This window comes from Charadrius vociferus, unplaced genomic scaffold, assembly GCF_000708025.1.
Source record: "Charadrius vociferus isolate BGI_N301 unplaced genomic scaffold, ASM70802v2 scaffold514, whole genome shotgun sequence".
NCBI lineage: Eukaryota > Metazoa > Chordata > Aves > Charadriiformes > Charadriidae > Charadrius > Charadrius vociferus.
This window is the reverse complement of record NW_009648118.1, coordinates 120,955-140,680: the sequence shown is the minus strand read 5'-3', so window position 1 is coordinate 140,680 and position 19,726 is coordinate 120,955. Positions and strand designations below refer to the sequence as shown.

Genomic DNA, 19,726 nt, shown 5'->3' with positions numbered 1-19,726 from the left:
GCAAAAGTACATTTTGGACACATCATTGAAGACAACTTAGATGTGAATTTTGAATGTTACATCATCTTTGATCTGAGATGTCTGAAGAAACTGCATCAAATTGACCTGAAACTGTATGAAATCGACCTGCAACTCCAAAGCAAAAGCATTCTGCTTTCTCAGATAGCATAGTATCACCAGTGAGTAAACTTGGTGTAGCCAAAGAAGGAAAATACTAAGCCAGGAAAGTAATTTAAAAATGCTTTCATTTACTCAAAAGAATGCAGTGTGTGCTGACCATTTACAAAAACCAGAAATCTGATTAACAGTACAGATATAAAATATACACTACAAATGCTTTGCCTTGGGTTCCCAATCCTCAAACATTCATAAAAAGAAGCGAGAAGAACTGGTATTAGTTCCCAAGTAGAAGAAACTGATTCTATTCTTAACTGCACAATTTGGGCAAGTAATTAAGTTTTTCTCCTCCTCCCTTTCCACTTCAACAGCTCTTCAGCCACATCTACTTAAACTGCTGGCTCTCTGACGGAAGGAGGAATCCTCCGACTGTGAACGCACAGTACTAACAGCCAGGGACCTGACCAGGGCTGTGATCTCTGGGCTGAAGGCAATCCCAGTCTCCTCTTGGATCTTCCCATTTGGGTCTACACAAAGAGGTATGAAAGAATATTTTCATCAGTTAAGTACACATTTTCATGTTAAAACTTTGAAGGCTCGGATATTTCAAAATATGATCAATTTGTACAATAACGGGCAATATTTTACAGGAAATCTCAAGAAGTGGGAACAGTTTTACCGACTTGTCAGCAATCGTTCAGCATCTATAAACATGTTTGGCCTGAGCAGGGAAAACATTGCATCCTGTAAACAAAGCTTATCCCAGCAGTTCCCACAGTTACTGTCAATTAGAACAGCATAATTAGAAACAATGAAAAAATTCCATCTCAAAAGAATTAAAGGAAAAAGAAAAAGTAGGGACAGAATATTTACAAGAGAGCAACTGCAATAAGCAGACAGACTGAAAAACGGAGAAATGTTAAAACAGCAGTTAAAGAGGAGATCCCACAATCTCCTGTATAAAAGTATAAATTTTATATACGAGTGATGTTTGGACAGACTAGAACATCTTTAACACTGAGGAAACACAAAAAAGTGGGAACAGGACTTCATGGCCTAAACATAACTTATTTGCTTCTTCTATATGCAGAATAACAATTCCTTAAGGAAAGACGGAAAAAGGAGGAATGCCTGAGAAGAAAGTGCAGCAGCAACAGCATCTTGACTCTGCAAACAGAGCATTTATTTCACTTTGCTCTAATTTTTAGTCTAACCCCTGGTCAGACAACTTTAAAAGAAGGCAATGCAGGCATCCTGAGGATTGCAAGGCTCAGCAGAAACCAGCATACTGCACGTGTTTTGTTGGTTGTTTTTTCTGGTTGGTTTTTTTGTGGTTGGGTTTTTTTTGTTTGGTTGGTTTTGTTTTTGTTTGTCTGTTTGTTTGGGGTTTTTTTGTTTGTTTGGGGTTTTTTTGTTTGTTTGGGTTTTTTTGTTTGTTTGGGTTTTTTTGTTTGTTTGGGTTTTTGGGGTTTTTTTTTGTTTGTTTGGGGGTTTTTTGGTGTTTTTTGTTTGTTTGTTTTTGTTTTTTTTACACAAGATACCAGCTGGCAAATTTAGCGTTTCAGTCTTCCACACAGTGCAGGGCGGTTCTGTTTCTTCCTAAGATGGGTTAAGAAGCAATCTGAAATCTCTTTCTTGAGGTTGGAGGATTTCTCTGAAAGGATCTGTAGTAATGCTGTGAGCCTAGAAAAGGTAAAATACTGTTTGTTAGTTGTGCTAGAATCTGAAAGACACTTCAAGACTACATATGTTATTTCCACCAGCCTGCTCAGATGAATGTTTGCTAACCTGCCCTTATTCTTACATCACCTTTTATACAATTATGCCAATCGTATAATTATTTAAACTCAAGGAACTTCCAAACAAATAAAGGTTACATACAAGCACTCAAATACCTCAGGAACTAGCTAGTCAGCTTTACTGTAACAATGGAACTAAATAAGCCACATAGGGCTGCTCTCTTTTTTGGTGTTATAAATGGAAGACATAGCTGCAAATCAATATTTTTTTTTATTATTATTTAAAAGAGCTTTATACTTATGTTATAAATGCACGTTTTCAATTTTATTTTTCCCCTCATAAGTTTATTAATTCAGTGAATTTATATAGGGGCTAAAATAAAATTTACATCATGAAACAGTTCACAAACATCTATCTGTGTTGCTACTCTAGCAGCTGCAAAAGGTCTAGCCTGTACACCACATAGTCTTGCCATAATTGTAAATACGCTGAAATCTTAAAAATAAAAATTTAACAGGAGGGGGAATCCTTTTCCTTCCACGTCATAACAACGAATAGAAGCTTTGCAGGGCTCCTAACAGCCAGAGTTCGGGCTATCACAGACCAAGAGAGAAGAAACTTCAAAACCAAACTCAAATGATCCTGCCAAGCACACCTGTTCTTTTATATGGAGGTGGCTCTCTCTGAGCACTTTACTTCTCAACTGTACTATGGGTTAATAGTTTTTGTCGGTCTTTTGTCTTCCAAGGGATTCTTACTTTGCCCACCTATTAAAAATCCTTGACCCATCCCTCTGTGGTTAGCAAAATCCAAGGGAGTCAGCGACCTCTTCTGAGGTGCGTCTGTCTGTAAAAGGAAAGACATACTATTAGCTAGTATGGTATGGTCACCTGATTAAATGGTTTGATTAGTTTTTACAATCTAGTCCAGCAGAGTGAGTCCTACCAAGCTGCAAAGCTCCAAGCAGTACTAAAACCACACCCTTCTAGTGCGCAGACATCCTCAAAGAAACTGTTTGATGCATTAGACTTGAAAAAAAATTTCTTCCCCGTACACTAGCCCTGCTTTTCAAGGTCCTGCACCCTCCCAAAGCCTTTTAACATCCTCCTCTCCACAGGATGTACACCAGAATCAGGAGAGACCCAGTAAATAAGACCTCCTGTAGGCCAACAGCGGGCATAAATGGAAGCTTCTTCACTTCTCTATGGCTCTACTTACATTGTAACATACCCTGAATGTGTGAGTTGTGTTAGGCCTTGAAAATTGATCAATAATGACAGTTCTTTCTCTGAGTGGCCGTTGCTCTGTACTGCCAGGCACTGCGCTTGACACTCTGCTGTGAGCATATCGTCCTCGATGCTGAGAGAATTAAAGAGAGCATTGAGAGAATGAAGCAATTGAATTGGTTAATATAATGACTTTTCCATTGGCATACAAAAAAATACAAAAGAAAAAGAAAAGAAAAAATATGTTTTCTCTAACCAAAAGCACCAATTTAAGGTAAATTAAGGGTACTCATGTTTTTCAAAGAGATTTGAAGCTGTTCCCTAGTATTAGCCTACAATTCCCAAATTCTTATATTAATTAAAATAAAATAATAATACCAATAATAGACTTCACATATCTCAATTAAAAATATTTTTCAGAAGCAAAACAACATCAAAATACCAATTTACTTTCATTGTGGTGATTTATTACTTCCCTAACCTTCAAAAACAGGCCAGTAACAATAACATTTATTTATTTTTTTTTTTTAGTCAGTATCCTCTTCTACTTCAGTCAGCATAATACTCTATTTCTTATAACCAAACATTAGCGAATAAAACACTGAAAAGAGCTATTTAAATCCAGATGCAATAAGTGCAAGGTTACTGTCTGTCTGGCTAGTTGGTTCTCTTTTTTTTTTTTTTCCTCCCAAAAGATTTTTCTGTTTTTACAGGTAAGTCTTACCACCATGGTCTGTTTGTGACTGGGGTTTTCAAACTGGCTTCTCTTGCATGTTAGTGGTACCCCGATGTAACACAGATTAGCATGTTAAGACCACATATTAAACACAAACCAAAAAAAACCTGTAAAATTGCTCATTTCAATCACTGACACAGAGCAATTTATTTCCAAATAGCTTGAAGTTCTTCACCAGTTAAAAAATGAACACAACTTACAGAGATCTGTTGCAGTCGAGGTACTGAAAGATACTGTTCAACAGCCTCTGTGTTTATTGGTGGCAACTTGTTCCGGGTTGTAGGTGCACGAGCAGAAGATAAACGATCTGAGCTGGCAACCCTGCAGAATTTTAAAGGTTCCTCTTTTAGGAAAATTCATATTAAAGACTTCTTCACTGAAGTACTATGAAATTATTAAGCAGTACATTTCTTTATAGAGCACAGCTACAGAAAGCAACAGCACTAATACAGCAAAAAAAACCCAACTCAAAACAAACAAACAAAAAACCCCACACCAACAAAATGAATGCATCTCCTCAAAAAACATGGTTCTGCTTGCTTTCTTTTTCCTCTCTGAATTCTAGAATCAGTAATAATCTTGTGAGGCCCCATCCCCGGAGGTGTTCAAGGCCAGGCTGGATGGGGCTTTGAGCAACCTGGGCTGGTGAGAAGTGTCCCGGCCCATGGCAGGGAGGTTGGAACTGGATGATCTTTAAGGTCCCTTCAAACCTAAACCACTCCATGATTCTATGATAAATCTTGGGTTAGTCCCCAAGTATTTTGCAAAAGCCTTCACTGGTGAAATTTCAGTAAAGTTCTGAAGAAAGCAAAGAATAAAATGAAAAAACTCACAATTTAGTCCCCCTAAGGATTTCATCATTGTATATATTAGGAGCTTTTGAGGAGAGTTGGTCAGAAGTGAGAGAAGGCAACCTACGATGGCTTGGTAGCTTCCTAGAAGACGCCAGCAGCACCCGAGATGATGAGAGAACACTGTTACCAGCAGTTCTCCCCAACCTAGCGTGCACTGAATTTGGAGCACTGGAGCCAATGCTCTGCTGTTTGTCTTCTTGCTCATTCCTAGCCAAAAAAAGAATAGGGAATGAGGACGAAGAAAAAAATAAATAAAGGATTTCTTAACAGAGTATCACTGCAACCTCTACAAGTCATTATCACATCAGTGATAAACACAAAGGAGGTGACTGCCTTCCTATTGCCTTTATATAATTGCAAAACATCTTTTACATAATATGAATTATGCTGTATTTTGAAAACGTCAATACTAATACCTACTGCACTTTTTCTACTGTGGCAACATGCCTCTGTTGGAGCGGTTTAGCTTGAATCGTCATCACACCATCCAAATCACTACAGAAATTGCTGGAGAAACGGTGAACCTAGTAAAAGCAACAAATATGCATTAACCTTTACTTTTTTTGAAGGAAGACCTCAAAAAGCATGCAGTTAGGAGGCATTTTACTTGTTCCTTAGAAAAGTTTCTGCTAAGATCAGAATCACAGAATTTTCAGAGTTGGAAGAGACCTCTAGAGATCATCTAGTCCCACTCCCCTGCTAAAGCAGGATTGCCCAGAGCACATTACTCAGGACTGCATCGAGGTGGGTCTTGATAAACCTCCAGAGAAGGGAGGCTCCCTGGGCAGCCTGTGCCACTGCTCTGTCACCCGAACTGTAAAGAAGTTTTTCCGTGTGTTGGAACGGAACTTCCTATGTTCCAACTTGTGCCCATTGCCCCTCGTCCTGTCACTGGGAACCACCGAGAAGAGTCTGGCTCCATCCTCCTTCAACCCACTCTTTAGATATTTGTAAGCAATAATAAGGTCTCCCCTCAGCCTTCTCTTCTCCAGGCTAAGGACTGACACCTCTCTCAGCCTTTCCTCATAAGGGAGATGCTCCAATCCCTCAATCATCTTGGTTGCCCTTCGCTGGACTTGCTCCAGCAGTTCCCTGTCCCTCTTGAACTCGGGAGCCCAGAACTGGACACAGTATTCCAATTGTGGCCTCACCAGTGCCGAGCAGAGGAGGAGAATGACCTCCCTCGACCTACTGGTTGGTTCAGTAGAATTCCCCATAGTAGATGGGGAAAATACAGTATTTTGCTTATTTTAAACAGATTCTTACAACCAGAACTTGGATAGTTTAGTTACTGAATTGCAACTCAATTTGCAATAGAAGTGTCAGTTGAAGCTGGAGTTTGATTCTCAGAAGTTTGCCTTTTTCCTCAACGCAATCCAGCCCAGGGGCACAGAGCCTTTGCATTTCTTATCTACTCATGTCACCACTTCTGTCTGCTGGGACCACTGCAGAACCAAGCGCACCAACGGGGAGCACTGAGAGTGCTGAGTTTTCTCTTCCATCTTTCTTATCCCGCTACCAAACAAGCATGGAAAAAGAGAAGACAGAAGAGAATGCAGTTGCTTGAACTGAACAGAGAGAGATCAGGGAAAAGACCTAAACAGAAGTAGTGGCCGGAAAATAAAAAAAAATTAAAAAAATGTACTAAACAGGAGGCAGGGGACAGAGGGAGGAGGCAGCGTAGACAAAAAAGGGCATTTTATCAATACAAGCATGGGCTTCCACAAAGGCAGGGAAGGCCGAGTGCCAGCGCGCTGGTGGACGTACAGCAGAGTCCCCTTTTACAGGAGGCAAAGGAAATAAAAAGGAATGAGAGAGCCCGAAACTCCCAGGGTTGTGAGTAAAGCACTTCAAGTTGCCACCTCACATCCCTGTGGTCCAGGGAGGAGCCTGATATTTTATTTTTTTTTTTTAATCCTACCAAGAGGAAATGACTGGACCACAATAAAAGCAGAACTATTTTCTACGGATGGAATACAGTCTAACAAGTGTTTTGTTGTAAACCAACTTCAGCATTATATTAGCAGTAAATGGTGCCTTTAAGAACCACCAAAGAACAAACAATAGTAAAAAAGAAAGTTAATGAACCTTCCTTTTAAATAAGAGTAAAAATTTTAATACCACCTAATTGATTTAAAAAAAAAAGGGGGTGGGGGGGGGAAGAGCCTTTTCTAGCTTCAACCAGGACTCTGTCCAAAGTTAGCAGAAAAAAGAACAGTGTTTGACAGAAAGCTATTTTTACCTGCGAGGAAACAAAAGATACGCTTCGTGCTTCAGAGCCTCTGGAAAGAGGAACACTCCCAGCATCTGCTGTAACACGAACAACTGGCAAAAGTGGCAGTTTTGTTGTAACAGCTTTCAGTTTTTCCACCTGTTTGTCACCCTCTGCAAAACAGCAAAAGAGAGTAGAGAGAATGAGGTATTTTGTGTGTTTACCAGCCATCATTTGTTTGGATTCAAACAATATTTGCTTCACAGCAAATAAAGTTTCTGTGATATTTAAAAACCTACCATAAATTCTGTTTTTCTGAAAGCATCCTCATTTGTTTATGCTTTCTCTGACATTGACAAAGAAGTTGGTCTATGCAGGTAGAGTTGGAAGGGGTTGTTTAAGAAAATACTATTAAGGCTCTTGGAATGTTATTTAAAATTTCCCAAAGATTTTTTTTTAAAGCAGAAAGAAATATATATAAAAAAAGTCTACTAATTCTATCTTTGTCTGACAGCAGCTGCACAGTTTCATTTTGTGTATATACCACCATCTTGTTTCTAGTATAAACCCCAATTCTTTTATATTCCTAGTTGAAATACTTGTTAGCTATCTTTTTGTCATAAGTTTATGCCATTCATAAAGAGCACACATATCAAAACTTCTAAGCTACCCTTCCTAAACTTTAATATTGAGTTAAGCAATCTACCTGTGGCGTGAAAAGTCCTTTTGTATTTCAGTAACATCTGAAATGTTAAGTTCTGATGCTGCAAGTATTCTGCGAAATTTTGCCATTTCTTACTTTGTTGTAGACTTACATTGAGTGTACCTTAAATTTAGGGTAATTTCCAAAACCCACCCCCAGGTATTCTTCTGTTACTGTCCTTTTAAAATACATTGAAAGAAGAACTGAGATTTCCCTCAGTCTCCAAAGACGACACATGCACACTAAATAGAATTTCACTTCTAGTTAGTTTTTCTATCTCTTACTTTACCTTACTAGTCTGTTAGAATATAAAAACATAAAATAAAATAAAATTATATGCATCACCATTTCTTCATTCTCTATTAAACTTACGAACTCCTGCACTGTCAGCAAGGCTGTCTAGCTCACTTTAACAGTCTGACCAACCAAGGGTTCTTTTGATTAACAAAGCTCAAACAATGTGGACCAGGAGATTGATTCCTGTGTTCCAAATTCAGATCACACCATCGGTGATCCCCTGCTAACAGATTCAGTTTACATCCCAAGTCAGTGATTAAGAATTTTATTTTTTTTAAAAAAAAAAAAAAAAAAAACAAGCTCTCCTGCAATGAAGCTCTTTTAGTCAGTATTATTCTTTTTTTTACATCTCTCAAACAAAACTACCTGAAAATTAGAAGGAATGTTTATATTTTAGGTATGGGTGGGAGGTGGAGAGGGTGTGTGCATGTAGCAAGACGTTACACATCTTATTATGCTGTACTACCAACATAACTATCTTAACCAGATTTCCCAAGCTTTCAGGGGGGGTGGAAATCACTTTCCTGAGTTAGATTTGATATATACCATAACTAAGAATACCAAATACCTGTGATAGTAATTTCCCAATTTTTTTTAATCAATTCCTCCAATATTCCAATTACATTGCTCCAGATATGATCAAATACTTCAGACGCCACAGCATCTTTGATACAGGCATTGGGAGAAACAGGGGGAATGCCACGCTTACTCCTCTTCTCAGCAAGATGCATTTTCTTTTGCTCCCAACTCTCATCATCACTAAGAAAGGAAGCAAACTCAAATGAATTTCCATGGGTTTTGACTTCTTTTCCCTTCTAATACACCGAATGAATAGAAACACACATACGGAAGGAAAGCCAGTCAGATGTAGATCACAAAAAAATATATTCAAATTCAAGTGTACAGAGTACCTATGGGAACAGAACCTATCGAATACATTTAGTGATTTCTTTTGCTTGCAGGTGAAAAAAAAAAAAAATCCAGTCAGGGCATTACAACAGAAAGATCTGCAGCTCTAGAAGGAGCACCTTTACACATGAGACTAAATCCTATGCTTTTTACCATAACATAAGGGAACTACTGTCTGTTGCATTTGGCAGGAGGACTATCAAATAGAACATTTCTTTTTTATCACATCCTGTGTACCTCCACACATCTGCAATGCTCCACCCCTGACTGAAGACAAATAACTTTAAAGGATTTCTGCAGCCTGACAAGAATAGCAGAGCCCACAGCCTTACGCTTGCTTCCTCCTCTCCCTGTGTGAACACTTACATTTTTATTTTTTTTTCCTCTCCCTTCCTACCTAGGGAAGCACAGCATAGCAACAGTTCCTAACGTGGTCTTCTTCAGTCAAGTCTCTCCCAAATTGCTTTGTGGGGTTTTTTGTTGGTTTTTGTTGTTTTTTTTTTTTTACTTTGCAAAACGAAGAGAGAAGAACCCTAAGAGGATTCTAAAACCTGAACCCTTTCCCAAAAGGCAGCCACCCGGGCCCTCGCTTTCAAAAACAGATCTGAAAGGGTCTCAGCCTGGTTCCTCAGTATTTCAGAAGAACCATGGCTTTTTCCTGGAAGTGCACCAAGCTTTAGCACAAAAAGCTACGCTTTATGCCCTGCTAGTCCTACCAAACTTTCTCCCTCGCAGAGGCTGTCTAGAAAACAGCACATTATGGTCTTTCATCCACCCAGTAGCCTAGCTGCTGGAATGTTCAACTGGGCCACGGGGAACCTAGGTTGCACTGTCAAGACGACAGCTGCACGACTCCTGCCACTCACAAGAGTGCTCTAAATGCAGGTTGCATCCTGCACCTCTCCTCACAAAGCTGTTAATAGAAATAAAGAATTTCAGATTCATTAGGGCAGACAATGAGAGCACACACAGCGCGATGACACTCAACAACCTGGTGGTCAAGGCACTCACTTGGGGAGAAGGGATTCCTTCATTCTACTCCCTGTCTTAAAATTAAATACTCATTTTATTGAATCTCCATGCACAAAAACACCTCAAACCAACTAGTGGTTAAGACGCATTGCTCTGACACTGGAGCTGTGAGTTTTAAACCACTAGAAAGACAACATACCTAATCTTCCACATGCCCAGTGAGTGCTCTGACCACTGCGCTACCAAACACAGGGACAGAGGAACTGTGTTTTAGAGAAGGGAAACACAGTGTATGAACCCTGACTGGGTTCACTGATCATTTTTCATTCTATTCTTCAAAAATACATATATCTGTTATTTACAGCTCCCTGTTGTCAAAGGCAAGATATTCTTCTATTTTTCCATCCACATCATAGATTTCTTCTTCCAGGAATGAATACAGGGATGAGTCAGAGGCAGAAATCCTAGTGGAACTTGAATCTAGTGATTTATGTATTGGAGATGCTGTTGGGATCAGTTTAGAGCCCGAAATGCACAGCCTGAAAAAAATATCGACGAAATGAGTATTAAATATTCAACAAAGAAGAAAGTGTATATTTACTTATACTGAAATGTTTCAGTAATACAGAAGTAATATTTTTACATATTTCTGAAGAGGGAAAACCAAGAAGACAACTTTAAAAAATTAACATACTCTTTTATATTGCTAGTACATTCACGGAGGCCAGGTAAACACTTGGTATCCACACAGGTATCACTTCTGCTCTGAAAATGCTGAAAGCCTTCATCCTTTGGCAACAGGAGCTGCTTTCCTAGAACCCTGAATAAAAAAGAGAGCGAGCATGGTAACTTAGATGGAAATCCACTTCATATACAAATATCAAGAATACAAATACCTGCAAACAGCAGGCAATGAAAGCACACCTTACCTCTGTTTTGAAAAAGCAATTTATGGAGGGGCCTGCGTAATACCCTAACACTGCCTAGTATTTAAGTCATTAAAGTTTAGCTGATTTATGCAAGACAACATTCAGCTTATAATTTTTAAGCAAATAGTCAAACTTGTTAGATTGTTCTAAAGGCAGATAAAGTAAACACACTTCCTCTCTTACTAAAAGTCCTTAAGTAAAGTTTAAAAATGGACACAGAAGACAAGTAACATCTGCTATCTCTTCACTTATCCACCTCCGGTAACCATCAATGTGAGCAGAAGTCCTAATCCAAAAAGGTATACACGGATAGTTACGGGTAGAATTAACGTTCAGAAAATGCACAAACTCCAACACGCACAATGCACATAGGCAGAGCAACTCTATTTAAAAATACTCAAAATTACTCTTTAATTCCTTAATATAGTATAGGTAAATAACAATCACTGCTTACTGATCTGTTTTTCACTAGAATTCACAAGGGATTGACAGAATTTGCCAGTCACATCTGTAGTGCAAGCAGCAATGTTCACACTCACTTGAATACATTTTCTTGAGACGTTTTACAGAACAGCACTTTATGCCACGTGAAGCTCTACACAATAACCTTTTTTCCTTTTTGTTTCGTAAGCCAAGAATAAAAAAGCTTTCTATTTAAATAGAACTGATCTTTCTCTTATTAATGATAGTTCTCAAGTATATTTATTCCCACATGCTGAGCTAAGTATTCACATATCAACATAGATATTTTACAAATTAAAAAAAAACCACAAAGGACAGCCAGCAAGCTCTTTGAAGCAGAACTCTCAGAAATAAATCTGGCATCCCAGAAGCTATTCTTTTAAGTAACTAATCGGCACAAAACAAGTTTTAAGGTTTAAGCTTAATAATGAAAATACTTTTTTTTTTTTTTTTTTGCTTTTTAAACCACAGGACGTACCACATCCCTTAGTACCAAATGACACCGAGCTCTCAGATTTCTTCAGTTTGCTTTCAATCTCTTGGACTTGGTTGGTATTGCCAGCATTAGATTTGAATGAAATAATCATAAGTACAGGGAATCACTTACTTTAAAAAAAAACTATATCCAGTGAAAATACTCTGAAAATATCACAAAATGACAGTGTTTGGAATGACTTACACAGCACAAAAACCTGTCTCCATTTTATGCATGTTACATTAATTTTTACAGTATGTAAAAAAAAGGCAAAGCATAGGTTAATGCTTGTGAAAATTGCCTCAGATTTATTTAATAACTCTCTCTTGTTCCTGACAAAGGGTGAGGAGCTTTGTTAGTTGACTTTAGTTTATGTTTACTAGCAACAAGCCTCTGCACATTATCCAAAAGCATTGAAAGCATACGCAGTTATTGACAGCATTCTTTTCAATGGTGTTAAGCTATTGACTAGAAGAGAGACACACACGTCTATGTTTAGAATAGCTCAGAGTGGGCACATCTCAGTAAGAAAGACAAGCCATTGTTTATGAAGGCAGGACAGTACAACGCAGTGCAACACCGACTTCTGTTCCCTGTGTTGTAAGAAGCAGTCATCAGGTTGCCTAAACATTTTGCATTTCCATGCAGAACAAGTCTCATTAATCAAGTACACATCATCATATCTGTCCAACTATTTACTGCCGGGTTAATATCACACGTTGTTTTACATTGATATACACAGCCTAGGAAGACATATTATGGCTGTGCAGTATATGTGAAGCATGTGGTCATCTTCTTTTTTTTTTTTATTTTTTATTTTTTTTAGAAAAATCAGTAACAGAATTAACACTGAATTTCTAGGAATTTCACAGTATATCTTGACTTACAGTCAAAACAAGTATTTCTCTACAGGATGTATTCTTTATTTAGAAAAAGTCATGATAAAATAGTAATGCACTATTTTCATAATTAAGCCCTGCTAAAATATCTTTGTCTGCAATCATTGTATTAAGCGAATAAAGACCACTAGCTGTTCATGCACCCAGACTTACTGCACAACTATAGCACAGCTCAGTCCCAGAGATCCAGATTTGAATGCAAAAGTGTTACTGGCGGCATGCATCAAGAGCAATTCACACAAGGGTACCCCGAAAATTCAAATTAGTGTGATAATTGGTTAAAACTAGTACCAGCAAGAAATTCCCTTACCTTAGATGAGGAAATTGTTTGACCCAGTCTGCACATTCTGCCTGCAGGCTCTGAGTTTGGGAGGTCACTTTTCCTTCAAACAGCATTTCATCAATCTCCCAAAATAACTGCTGCACTCTCTGCGTGTTGGCTTTATCAAATTCCTACATATTAGAAAAGGAATGGTTGTTAGCAAATATGTATATATATTTATATTAAAAAACCGACAATATTTAAAGAACAGGACAACTTGACCCAATTTGGCTGAGCATCTCAGAATGGATCTTCAGACTACCTACTTCAGACACACAATTTATATGCCACAGCGCAAAAAAAACCTACCCCACATAGCTGGCCTGAACAAGGTGATTTAGCAAAAAGGAACTAGAGGTCTATATTTCTATGAAGTTCACGGATAACAGACAGCTGCCTAGGATTAGCTGACCAAAAACACCAGTTATAAGGTGTCTGGGCTCTTGGCTCACTCTCTGTTCCAACACAGGGTGAAGCATGCACACACAGCACCAAAGCTCCCTGCTTTTTTCAGCAGCGCTTTTCCTTTCTGAGTAAAACAGCTAAGAGGGCAAAGGAGGGGCACCTTCCTCCTGCATGACAAAGTATTGTGGTTAAGAAACCACCAGGGTTTAGGAAACTGCCAGTGGTTAGGAAACCACTGAGGGTGGTGAGGAGACACTGGCACAGGTTGCCCAGAGAAGCTGTGGCTGCCCCATCCCTGGAGGTGTTCAAGGCCAGGTTGGATGGGGCTTGGAGTAACCTGGGCTGGTGGGAGGTGTCCCTGCCCACGGCAGGGGGGGTGGAACTCTATGATCTTCAAGGTCCCTTCCCACCCAAACCATTCTATGATTCTATGAAACAACCCTCAGCGTGAGAAATGCCCTTCCACACCTCTTGACCGAAGCTACAACTCAGTGCAATCAGAAATGAGTGAGTGCAGGGGCATATGAAATCATCAGGAAAGAGCCCGACTTTATCCAGTGATGTGGACACAAGCGCTTAGCTGAGGGTTCCTCAGTATGTTCATAATAATATTTGGCCACTTACAGTAGACACTTTGATGCAGTGAAAAAATTGGTAATACTCAGGGCTGAAACTATCTGTTGACTTCCAGGCTACAGAGGTGATCACATCCAAAAGGAACTGGAAAATAACTCCCACCCTAGTTATAATGATCCAGGGTCAAGCCTTCTCCTGGAAGGCTGCAAGCGACAGATGGGGTCAGTACCTTAGAGGTTAGGATATTGTGCAAAAGGTATGGCAGAACTACCACCACCAGCCATGGATGGCTCTTTGAAATGAAAGTGGCGATGACTGCAATGCTTCTGGATTTATTCAACGCTGCCAGCCCGCATCAGGTACGCCTCAGAGATCAGCCTCCCTAATGGGCTTAACCGCTCTCTGCATCACCTCCAAAACAGGACCAAATTTAGGTAAGAGGCAAATGTTTACTCATACTGGGACATTTACATGCATGCTTATATAGATACCTTATGGCTCAAAACACTGAGAATAGTTCAATTTAGACATTGCCTGCATTATGCAGTATTTGAATCATAGAATGGTTTAGGTTGGGAAGGACCTTGAAGATCATCGAGTTCCAACCCCCCTGCCATGGGCAGGGACACCTCCCACCAGCCCAGGTTGCCCAAGGCCACGTCCAGCCTGGCCTTGAACACCTCCAGGGATGGGGTCTCAACAACCTCTCTGGGCAACCTGTGCCAGTGTCTCACCACCCTCAAAGTGAAAAACTTCTTCCTAATGTTTAATCTAACCCTGCCCTCTTCCAGTTTATAGCCATTCCCCCTCGGCCTATCACTACATGCCCCAGTAAAAAGTCCTTCCCCAGCTCTCCTGTAAGCCCCCTTTAGGTACTGAAACACATATTTTATCACTGTCTTGGACTCAAAAACCTAAGCCTACCTTCTTTGGTAAAACAGTTTTGTTTCCCCAAATGTAATCATTTCATATTTTTATCCCATTTTTATTTGTTACACATCAGCTGCACTGACATCAACTTGCAAAAAAACCCCTGGTTTTTAAATATTCAATTAATAAATTTAATCACCAGGCTGTTAGGGATGAAAGTGATTAACTTTTCCTACACAAGAGGTGCTGCGTGTCCATTTTCTGTAAAAATTAATCTTTTCTACAATATTTATATAAAGTGTACTGCAAAGGTTACTGTGACATACATCATCCCTCCAGGAGTAAACTGAACTTCTTTCAGTAGACAAACCAGTAGTATAGCTGTTTATTCCAGACCAAGAATTATTCAACTCCGTGGGTGTTGTACAACCACTAGATGAAAGTGATGAAAGAGTTTCACTGTAAAAAGACAACAAATTAAAATGAAGAACACGATGGTTTTCTGTATAAACATTTTAAAAATAACGCAACTGATCATATAAATGGACAGTGATGCATATTCCTGTCGGATGCATGATTTTCAGGACATGCTGTTAAGAAACAATGTGAAGAGCTGCAAGCGTATGTGTTTAAATAGAGTGCAATGAGTGCATTCTCCTATTTCTGCCATTTACTGCCTTAAAGACAATTCCTTCTACAGTATTACATATTTATACATATGTACGCCATTGCAACTGTTAAGGGCACTCTAGAATATGCATATATATTCAAATACATACCCACATATATACACATACCTATCAAGGGCAGTCAGACATACCGGCCAGGCAAGTCCTAAATCAGTGCCAACTTTCAAGAAGTTTCATTCCAGTTAACTGACCTGCAACACTGGTGAGCATTATTTGCGTTTAACCATGAAGTCTGACTTCCCTTTCAGGCTTAATCGGTGTCCTTCACTATGCTTTAAAAGCATGCAAACCCATAACACAAACCAGAAGGAAAGTTCAAACCTTCTCAACAATGGTTTAGATCAATTTTTATCCTGTATTATGTATAATCTGCACATTTCTATACATAGAGAGGAATTACACAGCTGGTAGAACCAGAAAACACAGCAATACATTCTAAGCAACAAATTTCATAAAAAAAGTAGTGAGTAAATTAGAGAAAACAAAGATAACAAATATTTTCTTAGTCCTGTAATGACAAATTAAGCTGACATACACAGAAGCCTGAACACAGCCATCTCAGCTGATTAAAGTGCTCGTTTGTCTGCAAATTCAAATAATTTCTTAAAGTTAAATTCCATACTTAATAGTTGCCATCCATGAGAATGACTAGAAGCATGGCTAGTGAAAAAGAATATCAATCTTGAAATAACTATTTTAGCCAAGAGTCCGTTAATAAAGTACTGTTTCAGAAGTGAACACATACCAAGTGTAATTGTCAATGGCTTCCTGCACATTTCTCTCAAAAACTGCTGGAAGAGACTCTCCACTTTTTCCAGACAGACACTGATTTTTGGAAACTCTGGACAGTCCTCTCCTATAAACACAGAAACACATCATTCCATAATATTAAATAAGGTTAATTGACACCCCTGCTAGACAGAAAAAGAAAAAAAAATTAAAGAGAAAAAAATGACAGAAACTTTGTTGATTTTCTCGATCCTATCCCTCACCACAAACATTTGCTTCAAACAAACCTTGTTTTAAAATATTTTTATTTACCTTATTGACATGAATATTTTTCAGAAAAAAAGTACATTTAATTTGAGCCTTATTTTATTCCACAGGCATTCTACAATTTTGCACCTTAAAATTTGCATGAAGCGCACACAAACGCAGCAGCACCTCACTGTTGCAGGAACAGAGCAAAGGCACAAGCCAGTAATTGTCCATACAGTAGTTATTTAACTACGTGTTTCTGTTCAATCATTAACCTAGAGCCCATTTCCTCAGATGTCTCTCTGCATAAAAAGAAGCTACAGATACAGTGCCAAGCAAACAGCGGTCGTTACTGAAACTGCGAACTCCCAGTTTGGCTGGTTTAAGTGAACCGAGATATTAGTACATCAGGAAACATCGACATATTCTCAATACGTTTACAGGTGCCACAAAGCATCGGTTCCTCCAGTACCAAAGACTGACTTAAAAACCAAGCCTCAAACTTCCTAATATTATGCCTTTCCAGCATAAAAAAAATGCCAGAATTTATCTTTTTTTGGTTCTCCAAATACCTGAACATATGCTCAAACTTAAAAACTGTCTCTTACAAACCACACCGATGAATAGCAAGATCCAGTAAGGCGCAGGAACGCCTCCGCTTTTATTGCTAGTCTTAAAAGAATACCTTTTAATAGAGGAAGATACTTTCTTCTTTTTAAAAAACAGAAACTGCTTATAATTATACATTTCTATAATCCCACTAAGTTCTGTTATTAATATGTTAAACCCACCTCTTCAGAATATACAGAGATGTGTCAAAGCATTCCTCAGAAACACTTTTAGAGAGACACATTACTTCATCTGTGGAAGTTCCTATTTTCATCCCATAAAATCCTCAGGTCATAACCATGAATAGCAACGTGATTGCAACAAAGTACATTTGTGAATGAGTAACTGCAAGGAAACAGCTGACAATTTAAGAGTTTCCTTAATTTCTTTAGCCGAGAACTGTAGAGCAATCCCAACTGTTGCAGGGCCAATCCACCTTCTTCCTCCTACCCTTTCTGATATGTCTTACCTTTACACAGATTACAAAAATATATATGTCAGAAATCTAACTCCCCACATCACACATGCTACTCCTACGCCTTGGCTACAACGCCACCAAAACCCCACCGCAGTTTTAAACTTCTCATCAGGGAAGACCTTGAATGGCAAATTCTTGGAGGCTGGTACAACAGCCGTGGAAAGCATCTCTACGCGCTTGATCTAATCCTCCTCCCTTTTCCCAGCACCTGCTTTTGGCTACTGTCAGAACCAAGAGGCCCTATGAGAAGTGGCACAGTCCAGACGCATGAAAATATTTTGTCATAACACAAAGATCTGTCTCCCAGGCAAGAATGGTGAGCTCACAGCCCATCTTGTACATGGAAAGCTGGTGCCCTCTGTTCATGTACATCTCTCTCTACCATTCCATTTGCCATGTTATTGCCATCTCACTTCACTGCTCACCCATTTACCTGGTCAACCAGCTTGAACTGCCCAGGACAGATCCCCAAAAAATTACGTTTTCTGTTGACACCAAACTGAGTGGATAAGCAGACACTTGGGAAGGGAGAGCCACCCTGCAGGAAGGCCTGGAGACGATGGTAGAGTGGGCTAACAACATCCTTATGAAGTTCAACAAGAACAAGTGTAAAGTCTTGCACCTGGGAAACCATAATCCAGGAGTGCAGCACAGACTGTGATCCACCTGGCTGGGGAGCAGCTCTGTGGAAAGGGACCTGGGGGTCCTGGTGGACAACAAACTCAATAGGAGTGAACACTGTGTTGCTGCGGCAAAGCCAACAGCATGCGGGGTTGTACCAACAAGGGCACCACCAGAAAAGATAAAGAAGTCATTATCCCACTGTACTGAGTGCTGGTCAGGCCACACCTGGAATCCTGTGTTCAGTTTTTGTCCCTGCTGTCCAAAAGATGTGGATAGGCTGGAGAGGGTCCAGAGAAGGGCCACCGAGATGATCCAAGGACTGGGAAGCCTGCCGTATGAGGAAAGGCTGAGAGAACTGGGTTTGTTCAGCCTTGAGAAAAAAGGCTCAGGGGAGACCTTATCACCATGTTCCAGTATTTCAGGGGTGGCTACAAAGAAGATGGAGACTCCCTTTTTACAAGGAGTCACATGGAAAAGAGGAGGGGTGATGGGTAGAAGTTACTCCTGGGGAGATTCCGATTGGATGCTAGAAGAAATTTTTTCACAGTGAGAACAATCAGCCCTTGTAACGATCTCCCCAGGGGAGTGGTGGTTTCCCCAACATTGGAGACTTCTAAGATTCAGCTGGACAGGGTGCTGGGCCATCTTATCTAGACCAGGCTTTTGCCAAGAAAGGTTAGACCAGATGATCCTTGAAGATCCTACCAACCTTAGAATCATAGAATAGTTTGGGTTGGAAGGGACCTTTAAAAGCCATCTAGTACAACCTCCCTGCCATGAGCAGGGACATATTCCACTAGATCAGGTTGCTCAGAGCCACATCGAACCTGACCTTGAATGTTCCCAGGAATGGGGCATCTACCACCACTCTGGGCAACCTGGACCAGTGTCTCACCACCCTCACAGTAAAAAAATGTCTTCCTTATATCTAGTCTAAATCTACCCTCTTTTTGTTTAAAATCATTACCCCTTGTCCTATCGCAACAGGCCCTGATAAAAACTCTGTCCCTATCTTTCCTGTAGGCCCCATTTAAGCACTACTAGCAGATCACAATAAGGTCTCCTTGTAGCCTTCTCTTCTCCAGGCTGAACAACCACAACCCTCTCAGCCTGTCTTCATAGCAGAGGTGCTCCAGCCCTCAGATCATCTCTGTGGCCCTCCTCTAGTCCCATGCCAGCAGGTCCACGTCTTTCCTGTGCTGAGGACCCCAGAGCTGGAGGCAGCACTGCAGGTGGGGTCTCCCCAGAGCGGAGCAGAGGGGCAGAACCCCCTCCCTCGCCCTGCTGGCCACACTGCTGGGGATGCAGCCCGGGATGGGGTTGGCTTTCTGGGCTGTGAGCGCACACTGCCGGCTCATGTCCAGCTTTTCACCCATCAGTTACCCCAAGTCCTTCTCTTCAGGGCTGCTCTCAGTCCCTCCATTCCCCAGCCTGTATTGATACTGGGGGTTGCCCTGACCCAGGTGCAGGACCCTGCGCTTGGCCTCATTCAACCTCATGAGGTTCACACGGACCCACTTCTTGAGCCTGACCAGGTCCCTCTGGATGGCATCCCGTCCCTCAGGGGTGTCAACAGCACTGCTCAGCTCGGTGTCATCCGCAGACTTGCCGAGGGTGCCCTCCATCCCACTGCCGGTCACTAAT

At 40.3% G+C, this 19,726-nt stretch overlaps 1 protein-coding gene across 1 annotated transcript; it reads right to left on the bottom strand.

Annotated features, from left to right (window-relative positions):
• Nucleotides 1–1,726: 1,726 nt before the first annotated feature.
• Nucleotides 1,727–16,238, bottom strand: FAM149A (family with sequence similarity 149, member A). The gene is made up of 13 exons (XM_009883917.1): nucleotides 16,139–16,238; nucleotides 15,031–15,163; nucleotides 12,842–12,984; nucleotides 10,461–10,586; nucleotides 10,129–10,305; nucleotides 8,454–8,644; nucleotides 6,916–7,058; nucleotides 5,094–5,197; nucleotides 4,653–4,880; nucleotides 4,020–4,140; nucleotides 3,088–3,216; nucleotides 2,616–2,703; nucleotides 1,727–1,800 (listed from the first exon to the last, which is right to left on the bottom strand). The coding sequence occupies exons 3-13, from the start codon at nucleotides 12,925–12,927 to the stop codon at nucleotides 1,727–1,729; spliced, it is 1,467 nt and encodes a 488-aa protein (XP_009882219.1). The 5' UTR covers nucleotides 12,928–12,984; nucleotides 15,031–15,163; nucleotides 16,139–16,238.
• Between the last annotated feature and the right edge of the window lie 3,488 nt (nucleotides 16,239–19,726).

Bases quoted from the DNA above. Each gene is read 5' to 3' on its own strand.
- FAM149A (XM_009883917.1), bottom strand. From the start codon at position 12,927: ATGCTGTTTGAAGGAAAAGTGACCTCCCAAACTCAGAGCCTGCAGGCA. The intron at 10,587-12,841 runs GTAAGGGAATTT...TTTTTTATTCAG, and splicing joins AAACAATTTCCTCATCTAAG to GGTTCTAGGAAAGCAGCTCC. The intron at 2,704-3,087 runs GTATGTTACAAT...TTCCTTTTACAG, and splicing joins ACACAACTCACACATTCAGG to ACAGACGCACCTCAGAAGAG.